Source organism: Phoxinus phoxinus (genome assembly GCF_949152265.1).
Source record: "Phoxinus phoxinus genome assembly, chromosome: 16".
In the NCBI taxonomy this organism is placed as follows: domain Eukaryota; kingdom Metazoa; phylum Chordata; class Actinopteri; order Cypriniformes; family Leuciscidae; genus Phoxinus; species Phoxinus phoxinus.
Window position 1 is genome coordinate 32,716,970 of NC_136891.1, and position 15,080 is coordinate 32,732,049.

Genomic DNA, 15,080 nt, shown 5'->3' on the forward strand with positions numbered 1-15,080 from the left:
TACATCATACACATTATTCAGAGCGCAAAAAAATTACAAATGCGAACGAAAAATAGTATTCTTACATGTAGGCTGAGGCTAATCCACTTAAAACTGCCGATTAATAAAGCGGCGACTCATCAACTCAAACCGTTAAGCGTAAATAAATGATGAATCCTTCTTGTTCTTTAGTCCAGAGTCCAGAGAGACAGTTGTACAAATAACTGGGCTTTAGCATTCGCTACTTCACGGCGGTGAAGTTATAGTTTAACGTTAGACATTCTTCTTACCATTTAATGTTTTCAGGTTTTTAGCCATAATGGGAAGTTCGGATCATCTTACTGAATCGGATCTTTTAATCTCGTTCATCTAAAATTCTAAATGAACGAATCTTTTTTCAAGTCATTTCGTTAATTTCAGCAGAATGTAATTTAAATGTCAATAGCCCCCAAAAATAGGCCTACTAAACAAACAAAAACATTGTTCATTCATGTACTTTTTGGAACCTATTCTTATAAAAAAATAACCATAATACCTCGGATCCTTCCAAAATACCACACTTCATAAATATATAATTACCTCAGGCCTCCATTGTCATTGGACGGTTACTAGTAGTATGTTACATGATGTTCTTCTAAATCATTTATAATTTTATTTATTTATATTTTAAGTTATTTATTTAATTTTAAGTGTATTTTGTCGTCTCTTTAGTGCCTCAGACAGTTGTCAAATATTAAATTACAAGTGTAGGCTACATCTTAAACGGTTCAACATTATTAATCAAAGTATATTTATTTATTTGTTTGTTTGTTTGTTTAATATTTATTTATTTATTTATTATGTTTGTTTGTTTATTTATTTATTTCCTTTACTTATATTATAATGATGTGGTTATTTTCCATTAACATATGCATATTGACAAAATAAAGTGTTTATTCATAATATACAATTCCATACTGATTAAATACATATAAATACGTGGTAGGCGTATACATATATATATAATATACGTATAATAATATTACGTTATCGAACAGCTCTTTTCCCTTTACCTTTATGCAAAACACTACAATATTGTTAAAGTCCCGTATAAAGCGAAACAGTTTTTTTGGATTGAGACCTTTTTATTTTATGTAATTCTTAATATTAATAAATGCAGAATAATTTGTTACCATAGTCATAGACTGTAAAAAAAAACAGGTTTGAAGCTCTTGTAGTCGAACATTTCTACGTCATGCTGCCGGAAGTTCCGGCGGAGCAGGGCGGAAGTAGGTACGTGGCTGCTTCAGCTGACATTCTGCACGATGGCGACAGAGGTTCAGAGCGGCGACCTCAACAGTGCAAATTCAAGCCGGCTCGAAGTTTCTATCGACGGTTTGACTCTAAGTCCGGATTCCGAGGGCGAGCAGGAACAGGCCGAGACGCCCGACGCCCGCTCGGCGGACCAGAGCGCGGACTACCCCGCGAGTGTCGATGGAGAGGAGGGCGAACCTGCCATCGAGAAGAAATGGGGCTTTGATTTAGTCGAGCTCTACGGGTTGGCGCTCAGGTTCTTTAAAGGTATTTAATGTCACTATATATATATATGGCCATTGATTGAACACAAACATTCGTTAGCACGGTCATCTCTGCTCGTTTGTTTAGATCTAGTGAGGTCGTGGTTTTCTTATTAGAGTCCTTTTCATTCTTAGTATTTGTTTTGAAAAAAAGTTCTGCTTACACAGGTCTTGTAGTTCACTTCTATCGCAGTGTTCAAGGGTTGAGGAACTGCCCTAACCGGTGACAGCACCACTGTGTGTCTGTGTCATGTGCCTGACTGATGGCTTACACTCATAAAGACTATGACAGATTGCATACACATATTCAAAATAGACAAGTGAACTACAAGTGCTGAACTTGGTTGGTATCTTTGTCAGTGAGGTGTGTGTTAGTTCAGCACTTTTAGGTTTAGCTAGTTCTTTTTGCAGGTCTACACCCATTTCTTGTCTGTGGGCTGATGATGAATGAAGTATGGTTGTGTTCATCAGCTGTGTAGTCTAAGTAGCTCTCTAATTATGCACATTAATGCACAACTGATGTCCCAATCAAGATGTTGAGGACTAATGTATCTTGCTCTTGACTTTCAAAGCACGCTCAAAAAAGTCTTACACAATTTACAGAAAAACATAATAACCTTTCATGATTCTGACGTGATCAGAGAAATGTGCATTAGCTGACATTCTAAACTGGGGTTCGTGTAAAGCTAATCATTTATTAGATTGTACAAATTTAAAACTGAATTAAATAATTTAGAGTAAAAGCAATAGAAATTAAACACTTGCAGGTTAACATAAAATATATTATTTGTTTTAGCAAATCATGTGACCAACAACCGAGAACAGTGAACATGCAAATGAGTACTTCAAGTAAATATTTTATTTTATCTGAGGCATTCAGCGGTCCAAAAAGTTTGGAAATCCCTGTTCTAATGTAATGAGAACCATTTGCACTTTTAAAGCCACATATTTGTGATGTTTTTTCCTCAGAGAAAGATGGGAAAGCCTTCCACCCGACCTATGAGGATAAACTTCGTCTGGTAGCCCTCCACAAGCAGGTGTTGCAGGGGCCTTACAATCCAGATGCCTCCCCTGAGGTGGGCTTCTTTGATGTGCTGGGAAATGACCGCAGGTAAGAGTGATGATTTGACCTTTGACCTTAAAGGAGATCTCCGGTCAATTTTAACATTGAGCTAATTTTTTTAACACATGGTTACCGAGTCGACCGTTCTCTGGGATGTGTTTTCATGATAATCGAATGTAAAGAATTTGATCTCTAAAACCTGATTAGCTTATAACGCTAGTATATGGGGCATCGAATAAGTAAAAATAAATTGCTAGTTAATACCACTAACAAGGCTCAAAATAGCCTCACACTAGCCGCGTTTCCATTACAGATTTGCGCAAAACTTTTGCGATTTTTTTTTTTTTTTCTCTCTTCTAAATATCGATAAAAAACTATTGCGAAATGACGTCGTTTCCATTACCCGATGTTATGCATAATTTTTTCCTCTCGCGATAAGTCATTTAAAAAATCATGGCAACGGATGTTGGTAGGTTTATATATCATAGCCACCGCACTCATTATTATTATTAACGGAAGGAGACGTGTGTGTGTGTGTTATCCAAGCATTAATGGTAAGGTAACTGTGAGCGGCACATATGAGGAGTTTCTGGGTGTTTCTCCCTCATTTCTGCTTCAAGCTCTTGATTGTGGCGTTTCTTTGAGGTTTAGAATCCAGTATTCCTGTAATTATTTTTTCTTTTATGAATTTAAAAAAAAAACTGTGTCTCGTAGGCTATTCTGGTCTAAGTCAGGTGACTGTAAATGCGCAAAAACTTTCCATTGCCGTTTTGCGAAATATTTATTTTTCGAATTGCCTGAAAAACCACCTCATGCGAGCGTAAAAACTTTTTCCCGATAAATGGGAGTTTTTGCGAAATTGACGTGTTTCCATTGAGTGTATTTTCAATTCGCAATTTTAATTTGCGCAATTTGAACGGTAATGGAAACGCGGCTACTAACACGGTAGCATTATGAGGGTCCCTACATGCAAACCAAAGCATTGAAAACTTTGTAAATGTACAGACGGTTTAATAAGAAGATACTTTATAAAGATACAGGCTGGGGCCATCTTTGGAAAACAGTCTCGACCAGTCGAGCCACGAACGCCGTGCTAAGTGAGCTAAACTGTGACTTAAACCTATCGACCAGCTCACTTAGCACGGCGTTCGTGGCTCGACTGGTCGAGACTGTTTATACGCGACGTGTTCTGTCTTTATAAAGTATCTTCTTATTAAACTGTCTGTACACTTACACAGTTCTCAAGGCTTCGGTTTGCATGTAGGGACCCACATTATGCTACCGTGTTAATGTGAGGCTATTTTGAGCCTTGTTAGTGGTATTAACTAGCGATTTCTTTTTACTTATTCTATGCCCCATATACTAGCGTTATAAGCTAATCAGTGTTTAGAGATAAAACTCTTTACATTCGATTATCATGAAAACAAATCCCAGAGAACGATCGACTCGGTAACCATGTGTTAATCACCCCTAGGTTCATTTTGCGCCGGAATTGTCCTTTAATGTGCCTGCACATTAGCATTTTTACTGAATATGCTTTATTTGAAATACATTTTTCAGAAGAGTATGGGCATCTCTGGGCAACATGGAGAAGGACGAGGCCATGCTCGAGTTCGTAAAGCTGTTGAATAAATGTTGCAATTTATTTGCACCCTTCGTCGCATCACACAAGATTGAAAAGGAGGAGCAAGAGAGAAAGAGGTCAGACTTGTAGATGATTGATTTTCTTTCTTTATCTTTTTGCTGTCACACACATTTAATTTGGACTTGTTTACAGTTTTACACTTTAACCAGGTGGGTCTCTTGAGATATAGGCTTCTCTCAGAGAGATCCAGCGTGTCCACAAAAAGTAATGGATCACCCTAAACAACATGTTTAAAACCTGAACACTCTGTAACCTCACGGTGTGTATGTTGTCTTGTTTTTGCTGAGAAGGCAGGAGGAAGAGGAGCAGCGGCGCAGAGAGGAAGAAGAGCGTGAGCGACTGCGGCAAGAGGAGGAGAGGCGCAGGCGTGAGGAAGAGGAGAGGCTGAGGAGAGAAGAAGAGGAAAGAAGACAAGTTGAGGAAGAACGACTCCGTGTAGAGCAGCAGAAGTGAGTCACACCAGTTGAATTATTACAAAACTGAACAATTTTTTTTTTATTTTGAGCCGATTTTGGGATATTTTTTCATTTCTCATGCGTCTCTTAGAAGCGAGGCGTGTGTTTCTGCATGAGTTGTGTTTGGAATGATTTGAAAGTCTGGTAGTGTGTGATCCTCAGTTGTTTAGTAGGGCTGGGTATCGATTCAGATTAGAGATGTGACGGTGATAATATTCTCCCACCGGTTAATCGACTTGTGACAACACCGGTAATATCGGTTTCATCGGGTGGGAGGAGCGATGTAAAAAAAAAAAGAATAAAACTAAAAAAAATAAATAAATAACACTCCAGGTCTCCGCACCAGTCTCGTAACTTAAAACTATGAAAGCCATGTGACCGGCCAACCGGTAAAAAAAAAAAAACGCATTATTCCCTCTGATTTTCTATTTCATTAATAAAGTTTAACTACTCGCAGCATTCTCGCATGCGCTTAGAGCTCGTGTGAATTGCTATAAAATGAAGTTAACGAACAACATCGATCCATCAGAAAACGCCACATAGGTCGCTGAATTTCACTGCACTTGATGAGTTTTTCTTTTGCGTGAAGAAGCCGTTCGCCGGAGATATGTGTTAAAAGATCGGAGTGCATTCATGATTATTAGGCTACCGGTGTAATAATCCTCCTGGCGCCGGGTCTGAGTGAGTAATGTATTCTCTTACCTTTGTTCTTTGATTAACATTAATGACAGAATTTGGCCGCTGCTGACAGAGACGCGATCTGACGCGTCCCATTTTCTCACAAATCTGTATTCTAGACTTTATTTAAATCATTTAAGAGAATGATTTCTCTTAAAGAGAACCGAAAGAGAACTCGATAGGCGACTGACACGCGTCTCTTCTGTGGGTTGTGTATGTATGTATGTATATGTGTGTTTGTAATAGGCAGGACTTACAGCGCAGTGTCTTTAGTCTTGTCGTGGTTGAACGGTTTAAAAGCATTCACATTAATAAGAGCGTGATCATTAAACGCTTTTTTTTTTTTTTTTTGCGGTGGGAAAGTGATGAAACCGGTGTTGTGACTGAACACCGTGTAACACCGACTATCGTAGCAAGCCTAATTCAGATGTTCCGATTCGATTTCGATTCCCGATTCCCGATTCGACTCAATGAATATAGATTTAATCCAAATCCTATATTTATTTTAAAAAAAAACGGTGAACATAAGTTTACAAGTGGTTGGTTAATTAAATAAATAAACCTATATGTTAAACTCTTTTTATTTTAGGTACACTTGCATGGGTACATTAAAACCCAACTTCAAATGCATACAATGAATAGACAAGATTTTGATGCAAGATGAAAAATTGATGGTGAAAATTGGATAAGTCAGAATAGTCGCATGCCTTGATCAAACAGGATCAGGTTATTTTATGTTTTAGAGAAAACTAACATTAGCTGTAACATGGAGGCTGCAAGCCTATGATCTGTAGGAAAACTAATACTGTCTTTTGGGTGATAGATAAATAAATATGGAAAAAAATAGATTTTTGGCCTTTGAGAATCGATTTTGAATCGACCACATTTTAAAAATCGATTTTTTTGCCCAGCCCTATTGTTTAGTGGATGATGCCCAGTTTTTCTCAGTAACCATTTACAAAGTCGGCTAGTGTATGAGGCCTAGTGTTTTTAGTCATGTCGTTTATTCCAGCCTTGGATTAAAGCCCAGCTGGTGTGTGGCGGGCGTTCTGGCGCAATATGGCTGCCGTCGCATCATCAAGTGGAGCTGCACATTGGTGGTGGTTGAGGAGATTCCCCCCTTTTATGTAAAGCGCTTTGAGTGCAGAAAAGCGCTATGTAAATGTAATTAATTATTATATATTATACCATTGTCTGGGTGAATACTTGATTCTGATTGGCTGCAGGGTGTCCATTAAAAAGTAATGTCGGACACCTAGTAAAGGAGTTCTAAAACCGTTAGATTTCGATTGAAAAACAAATTAAAATATAAACTAATGTTTTAAAAATGTTATTTGGCAAGTGAACATGGTATAAGCGGGTTAATGCCCGACGAGGTGTCCATTGTCAGGTATTAATGGACTTCCGCTGCGCGTCGGACGGTTCACGCCTCGCCATCGTAGATTAATACCTGACAATGGACACCTCGTCGGGCATTAACCCTTACTTATTATTATTATTATTCGTTTTGCCATTGGTATGTCTCTTTTATGCTAAATTGATACCATAGGCAACAAATCAATGATCTTGGGCATCTTGTTTAGGAAGGCCATTACTGAAAACAGTGCAAATCTGGCCACCGTCTGAGTCACCAATCTCGTTTATAAAAAAAACAGATTTATTTATTTCAGATGATGATATTTTTATGCGCTCTTAATGGTAAATATGTACATTCCTAATGCCAAGGGAGCATGGCATCCCTATGGCATTTAGTTGTAGGTGTAGTCCGAATAGTAGTCTGACCGATGCAATTAATTTACTAGGACTGTCAACACTTTTAATAATTCAAAAAGAATCTGATAACTCATGACAGATGAAAAGGCGAGAAGGTCTTTAGCACCACCTTCAGTAGGATCACCACCACAATCTTTCAACCACGTGAAGTAATGGGTCTTGATTTCAACTGACATTACATGATTTAAAGGGGACCTATTATGCCCCTTTTCACAAGATGTAATATAAGTCTCTGATGTCCCCAGAGTGTGTATGTGAAGTTTTGGCTCTAAATACCCCACAGATAATGTTTTACAGCATGTTTAAATCGTCACTTTTTGGGGCTCAGATAAAGCACTGTTTTAGTGTGTCTCCTTTAAATGCTAATGAGCTGCTGGTTCACGGCACAGGGGGCGGAGCCTAACCAGCTCGCGCTGAGTGAACAATCTCAATTCACGGGAAGATGATAATATCAAAACAGAAACTCACAGTAACGGTGTTCATTTCGACTCGGACAATAATGCCTAGAGTCAGAGAATATATGCTGTGTGGCGTTGGAACAGGTATAGTTTAGTTTAATTATGGTTAACTGTGTCATTGATTAATAAATAATGAATAAAAATGGCGGATTGCTGGAAGTGTTGGGCCGAGAGTTGATGTCCTTATTTGGCAGTTCCGCTGCAAATACTGTGACGTTATTGTTTAAAAAACGTAATAGAGAATAGAAAAATCGGAACAGGTTGCAAAATATGACCAAAACAGAATATAAAGATATCAACGAAGCACCTAAAGAGACTAATTGCACCTTTTCTGTACTTCTAAACACTCCAAATATACAACAAAATGCATTCAAGGGCTAAAAAATTGTATTTAACATATTTCTCCTTTAAAATAGATTTTTTTTTCTTTTTTTAAATGGGGTGCAAATTTTTGTGGTACTTTTTTAGTACCGCTATGCGATTCGACCCTAGTGAGGTGCCACATACTTTATTGTGCGCATTTTTTTCTCTCACTTTCTCTGGTGTGTTAGGCAGCAGATCATGGCGGCGCTCAATGCGCAGACAGCGGTGCAGTTCCAGCAGTATGCAGCGCAGCAGTACCCCGACAGCCCCGAGCAGCAGCTCATCCTCATCCGGCAGCTGCAGGAGCAGCACTATCAGCAGTACATGCAGCAGCTGTATCAGGTGCAGCTCGCCCAGCAGCAGGTGAGGGCCCAGCGCTCATTCCCCCAGTCACATGCATTACACTGCTTTTGTGAACAAAATCTACACTACCGTTCAAAAGTTTGGGGTTAGTAAAAAATAAATAAATCACTTTTATTAGAGATGCACCGATTGACCGGAATTGGCCGATTTTCACGTGATTGGCCATGACATGCGACCGGCCGGTCAGTCTGACATATGCCGATTTTATGCCGGTCAAATGCACTCGGGCGTAGGGCTGGGTACCGAGTCTCGATACTCTTTAGGTACCGACCGAATTGCCTCGATACTATCGAGTATTGAAAAATTACATGTTGTTCGGTTCCAGATTTCGATACCTAATGAGTTAACTCGTCAACGTCAGTGCTCAAACACATACATATGAAATGCACAACGACACACATAAAGTCGCTCACGCACATACACGCAAACTCTACACACACGAGACGCGCGGAACTCTCCGCGCACATACTCATATGAGACGCGCGCACGCACAAACTCTCGAAGCGCATACTTATGAGACGCGAGCACACACACACAAATTCTCCGCGCACATATTCATATGAGACGTGAGCACACACACATATTTCATATTTCTGATGTGACACTGACTCAGTGAAGTAATGATTTTTAAAATTCAGCTTTGACATCACAGGAATAAATTACATTTTGAAATATATTCAAATAAGATTTTAAATTGTAATACTATTTCACAATATTACTTAAGTTTTACTGTATTTTTTATTTTAAAAATTCAGCTTTGGTGAGCATGAGCTCTTTATAAAACATTTTTTGTTCCTTTGTGCACCTTAAGGAGCATGAGTCAAACTGAAAAATAAAACCAAAGTTCTTCTGAGGCAATGTGTTATGTAATCTTGTTAAAATGGATTTCATAAAATTGATATCGAAAAAAGTATCGTTAGGAACCGGTATCGAAACTGAGGTATCTAAATTGGCACCGGATCGAAAGATTTTGAACAATACCCAGCCCTACTCGGGCGCCGCATGATTAACATTGCGCAACATCAGCATCACACGTGCACACGGAACGCACATGTAGGAAACCTTGTGAATTACTGCCGTTTCACACCGCAACCGTGAGCGGCGCGTATTTTTTTCGGCGTGCATGTTAATCAATGAGTGCGTTAAAACGCGAGCAGGAGCCGCGCAGGAGCGTCGCGTGAGCAGCGGTGAAGCGCGGGTTTCAGCACCGAGTCTATTTTTGTTGCGCTGCTCACGCTCAATTAAAGTGAAAACACCTATTGATGGACAAAATAAATATGATTTCACACAAAAAGTGCCCAAAATGCACAGAATTTGGATTTCTAGTGTATTTTAACAAGAACTGGAGTAGCTATGTCAGAAAAGAAAATGAAGACTCAAAAATATTTATAGAAAATGTACCCATTTAAACTTTTTTATTATTCAGTTTGGGTAAAAAGTATATGGTGTTTTATTAAAAAATATATATAGAAAATAAATATTTGTGTGTGCTGTAAAGTGGTTCGAAAAAATTTAATCGGAATCGGCAGGTCAAACTCAATGAAATATCGGAATTGGCCTAAAAAATTGTAATCAGTGCATCTCTAAATATATATATTAAATTTAAATAACAGTAAATAATGTTAAGTAATTGTAACAGTAAATAAATAGTGTAACAAAATATTTATTTTTAAAATAAATGGTGTTCTTTTTAACTTTCTATTCATCAACAAATCATGAACATTTTTTTATCATGTTTCCCACAAAAATATGAATTAGCTCAACTGTTTTCAACATGTAATAACATGACATTTTTCTTAAACACCAAATCAGCATATTAGAATGATTTCTGAAGGATCATGTGACTGAGGTAATGGCTGCTGAAAATCAGTTTTGCCACAGGAATAAAGTACATTTTAAAATATATATTCAAATAGAAAGCAGTTGTTTTAAATTGTAATACTATTTCACAGTATTACTGATTTTACTGTATTTTTTAAAATCAAATGAATGCAGCTTTGGTGAGCATGAGAGACTTCTTACTGATCCCAAACTTTTGAGTGGTAGTGTGTAGTGTACAGTATGTGCTGATTTTCATTCAATATGAAAGTTTTAAAAGTCGATAAGCCTGTTTATTTAGTTCTGTACTATGTAATTAGTTGCATTTTATTCACATTCAGAACAGACCTGCAATCCACCAGTTAAGAACGACTGGTATAAAGAACAAAATTGCAGTGCTAGCATTTGTTTAGCAGGTGTACAGTTATCAAGGTATACCGTTTAATGTGTTTTGCACACCTGTCACTGCAAGCCTAACGGGTTTTATTGTCATGTGACTTTGACTCACTGATGCAGTTTATTTTGGCTTCTGTTGTCTCGTAGTACCAATGTCATATTGCACTTTTTTCTTCAGGCTGCCTTGCAGAAACAACAGGAGGATGCTATAGTGCTGTCTACATTAGAGGCCAGTGACGTGTCAGTGCCTTTCGCTGGAGAGGAGGTTCCCACACTGAACGGACAGGCAGAGTCCACTGCGGACAGCCTAGAGCGAGAGCCAGACCTGGAGCCTGCAGATGAGGTCACTGAGAATGGACCCACCGGTGAGTTGTTTGATCAGTTTAGTTTATTTCTACAACTTTGTTTGAGATGCACGGTATATCAGCCACCATATCGGTATCGGCTGATTTTTAATGTTATCGTTATTTGGCCGATATAATAAAGCAGATCAATAATGGATTATTATTATTCAGCTTGTTCACCATGATGGTTTTGAATTGCTTGAAATATGATTGGAATCACTTTAAAAAGAAAAATACACAGTGCATATAGGCTACATACAATTATAATGAGAACATCATTATAATTGTGTGCTTGGGACATGGACTTTTGTTTTTGTAATCAGGCTCTCAAAAATTATATCAAAATTTGGATTTGGATGTATCGGCCAATATATCGGTTATCGGCTTTCAAATATAAAGAATTATTGGTATCGGCCAAAATGTTCATATTGCTGTTAGCTGTTAATGTCAACTTGAAATCAAATTGGATTTACCTTTTTTAATGTGAATTGTGAATCATTCATCAATTTGCATTATTTTAGAATATAATCTATGTACTAATTACGAAGCAGTCAATTACCAATGGATAACATCACATTTTTGTCATGCTGAATATCTATGTGAATGTCTGGTTATTGAAGCAAATGAGTTTCAAATGCTGTTAAGAATTATGGTTAATTATGAGGAATTTGTGAACTTGTCTGAAATTCACTTTTCATGCTGTAGTGTTTCATCATTTGATGCATTTCAATTTAAAATAGGGCTGGGTTGAACATTTTAACAAATTAATTTTATTGTTTATCTTTACTGTACCTGATATATCCAGCCGAGTCAATATTAAATTGAATCAAGATCGAAATTGATTCGAATCCCAAGCTTGTGAATTGAAATCAAATCACGAGGTTGACATCATCTGTGTCAATACCCAGCCCTAATTTAAAATACAATCAAACCCATCCATTATTTACCCATATCCCATATTCCTGGTTCTCAGACTCTCCCCCTGTAATAGCAGCCCCCTCAATGTGGACCCGGCCACAGATAAAAGACTTTAAAGAGAAGATCCGTCAGGATGTGGACTCTGTGATCACGGTGGGCCGGGGGGAAGTGGTGACCGTCCGGGTCCCCACCCATGAGGAGGGCTCCTATCTCTTCTGGGAGTTTGCCACCGACTATTACGACATTGGCTTTGGAGTCTTCTTTGAATGGACTGACTCTACGAACGCATCGGTCAGCGTGCACGTCAGCGAGTCTAGTGACGAAGAGGAGGATGAAGAAGGTGAGGAACGTATGCATATGATCGGCCGACATTTAATTGTGCTCATTTCTTTTATTTTGATCAAATGTTTAACAAATCTCAAAATTAATATTCATTATGCAACGTGTTCCGGTTACACAATTTTTGTGGACCGATTATTACAACAGTTAACACTTTTATGTAGATTTGTAATGATAAGAGTCTGTAAACCTGTTATCATAGAAACTTGGAGGACTCTCCCTGCAGTTTTCTGCCAAAATAAAAGTTCAAAGCTTTAACCTTTGCAAGTGAAGAAATTAAGTCAAATTAACCCCCATAATGGGTGTTCACATTATTTTGTCCAACCCCCCTGTATATTGCTATTTAGGTATTTTAGTTTAATCTTTATTTTTTTGGCAAAATTGTATAGAATTTGAATATCAGCTTATTGGTATCAGCCATAATTTTAATATTGGTGCATTTTTAAACTCTTAAAATCAAAAGGCTCCTTTTGATTTAAAGGCCTTGATTGTTTGTTTTGTGATTCTGATGTTACATTAATTTTACAGTACATGTATTTTACTTAGTGTACTTACCTAAGAAAGTACTGGTTAATATAAGATAACTACATGGGTTAAGGTTAGTTTTAGGTTTAGGTTCAGGGTTAGTACCTAGTTATTACCCAGTTATTGTAATTGAAGTACATTGTATGTACTTGCGGAACAGGACTGTAAGCAAGCAATAAGGTATGAGAGGCTGTGCTGCAACCCCTTCAGCCGTGACTTATTCACGATACAGCACTTGCCTCGAGTACCTTATTGCTTTTATAAAACGGTTACCACACAATACAACTATTAAAGCCGAAAAATGTGTAACTATGCAACTTTTATGAAGTAAAATCACTAAAAGTCTTCCTTCCGCTGGAAAAAATAGTCCCTGACCTTAAACAGCAACAGAAGTTACATACATTATTTCGCCAATAGATGGCGGCAAAGACTGTGTTTATGAGTGAGTCAGTCAGTAGAGAAGACTTTTACCAGAGAATGTCTAATAAGGGGAGAAGGTTCACTCTCGCTACACTTCCGGCTTCTGACTGGTTGCAGTTCCACTCTGATTCCACATGAGGGCGCTCACAGGACGAGTGCAGAATGAATGGTGGTCTATGGAGCTATACCCCTCAAAATCCACTTTTCTCAAGATATAATTTTTTGTCTAGTAATTTGAATGTTGTATTCGAAAGGAGATGCAAAGAAATTGCACATTGCTGGGTGTTAGATTTTTTAGAGTCACTTATTTGCTTTAAAAAGTCTTTCAAAATGTCAATGACGTCATACACATCGTACGACCAGAGATACTGCTTTACGGCAATCCTTCAGTCACTGTGGTGCTTTCGCGCTCTGCACTTTCTTTTCTCTCGAGGCATCGCCAGCACAGCTGACACAGGTAAACACACAACACAGCGGACACAGGTAAACACACAACACAGCGGACACAGGTAAACACACAACACAGCGGACACAGGTAAACACACAACACAGCTGACACAGGTAAACACAGCGGACACAGGTAAACACACAACACAGCTGACACAGGTAAACACACGTGCTAGAAGAGTTTCTGCTAGAATACATTCTGTTCCCGCTTCGGATGCCATGATGCCATCAAGCGGTATCTCTGGTCGTAACCAGTCCTTCACTGACCAATCAGCGTTCATTAGCAGAATGCTAGCGTGTTATGGGCAACAACAACTCAACCTGTAAGAAATCGAAAGGACATAAGTACTCGTTCATTAAATTTTCGACCTATAACCCATGTTGAACTTGCCAAACCTACAATCAAATCTGAGATTTCTCAACGGCAATCGGCTGAAAGGGACAAATTTAGCCGTCTAGCCCCATAGACTCCCATTCATTTTGCACTCGGGGGTGATCGCCCCCAGTGGAACTCTGGTGGAACTACAACCAAAATTCGGTACAATAGGACTTAATAGGGAGTGAACAGGCTCTCCGTAGACGGGCTCTGCTTTTACATTGAAAGGACTCAAACTTGTGATCACGGAGAAGGAAGATGACACTGACAGATGACTATGGGCTCGGGGAAACCCCTTAACTGTTAAAAGGACAAGATATCACAGCGGACATTCAAACTGATTTATTATGAATATATCTGACCTGAAGGAGAATGCTATATCTACTGTAAATGCAGGTACACTCGCTTACTCGATCTCTACTGTAGTATAGCTTCAATGAACAATATCGATGCGATCAAACATGTTTAAGTTGCTAAGAGCGGTTGCTAAGGGTGTTGTGTAGTGATACATAGAACCGTTGGGTGAAGCGGTCATAAACGTGTTTTATTATGAATAAAACACAGATATTGACCAATCAGAATCAAGGACTGGAACTAACCATTTTATAAAATAAAGTGCTAGCCATTTTCTGTAAATGAAGTCCTGCTCTGTGTCTCTCAGGTGAAGTGCAGTCTGAGGAAGAGAAAGCCAAGAAGGAGGCTGGGAAACCACAGGTGGATGAGATAGTGCCGGTGTACCGGCGGGACTGTCATGAGGAGGTGTACGCTGGGAGTCACCAGTATCCCGGCCGTGGTATATACTTGCTCAAGTTCGACAACTCCTACTCGCTCTGGAGGTCTAAAACCGTCTACTACAGAGTATACTACACCAGATAAGCCTGGAGGCAAGACTGTGGGACAGGAATATGTGCGTGTGTGTTAAGAGATAGTTGGAAAGAAAGAAAGATCAAAACAAGGAAATTTACGGGATGTCTACTACTGGGAGAGGGACAAAGAGATTTAATATTGAGTGTGTGTGTTTCGATGTGTATGCAAACTTTACGAGTGTGTCTGTCATGCTGTTTGAGTCCAGGAAGAATGGGCCGTGTACATGGCTCTGTTTTGCACTCTTAAAGATGTACTCTAGGATTTTGTGCTTGATGTCACTGTCCTCTATACCCAATG

At 38.7% G+C, this 15,080-nt stretch overlaps 1 protein-coding gene across 3 annotated transcripts; it reads left to right on the forward strand.

Annotated features, from left to right (window-relative positions):
* Positions 1-1,186: 1,186 nt before the first annotated feature.
* Positions 1,187-14,862, forward strand: acbd3 (acyl-Coenzyme A binding domain containing 3). 3 transcript variants are annotated; one of them, XM_079583605.1, is made up of 8 exons: positions 1,187-1,539; positions 2,505-2,646; positions 4,159-4,299; positions 4,534-4,692; positions 8,159-8,333; positions 10,726-10,912; positions 11,865-12,149; positions 14,578-14,862. In XM_079583605.1, exons 1-8 carry the CDS (start codon positions 1,284-1,286, stop codon positions 14,790-14,792), a joined length of 1,560 nt encoding a protein of 519 aa, XP_079439731.1. In that variant the 5' UTR covers positions 1,187-1,283; the 3' UTR covers positions 14,793-14,862. The 3 variants fall into 3 exon arrangements, with proteins under 3 accessions (XP_079439731.1, XP_079439733.1, XP_079439732.1); XM_079583607.1 differs by having other exon boundaries at positions 1,199-1,539; positions 11,886-12,149; XM_079583606.1 differs by having other exon boundaries at positions 1,202-1,539; positions 11,883-12,149.
* Positions 14,863-15,080: the final 218 nt, after the last annotated feature.

Bases quoted from the DNA above. Each gene is read 5' to 3' on its own strand.
- acbd3 (XM_079583605.1), top strand. From the start codon at position 1,284: ATGGCGACAGAGGTTCAGAGCGGCGACCTCAACAGTGCAAATTCAAGC. The intron at 10,913-11,864 runs GTGAGTTGTTTG...CCTGGTTCTCAG, and splicing joins CACTGAGAATGGACCCACCG to ACTCTCCCCCTGTAATAGCA. The intron at 12,150-14,577 runs GTGAGGAACGTA...TGTGTCTCTCAG, and splicing joins CGAAGAGGAGGATGAAGAAG to GTGAAGTGCAGTCTGAGGAA.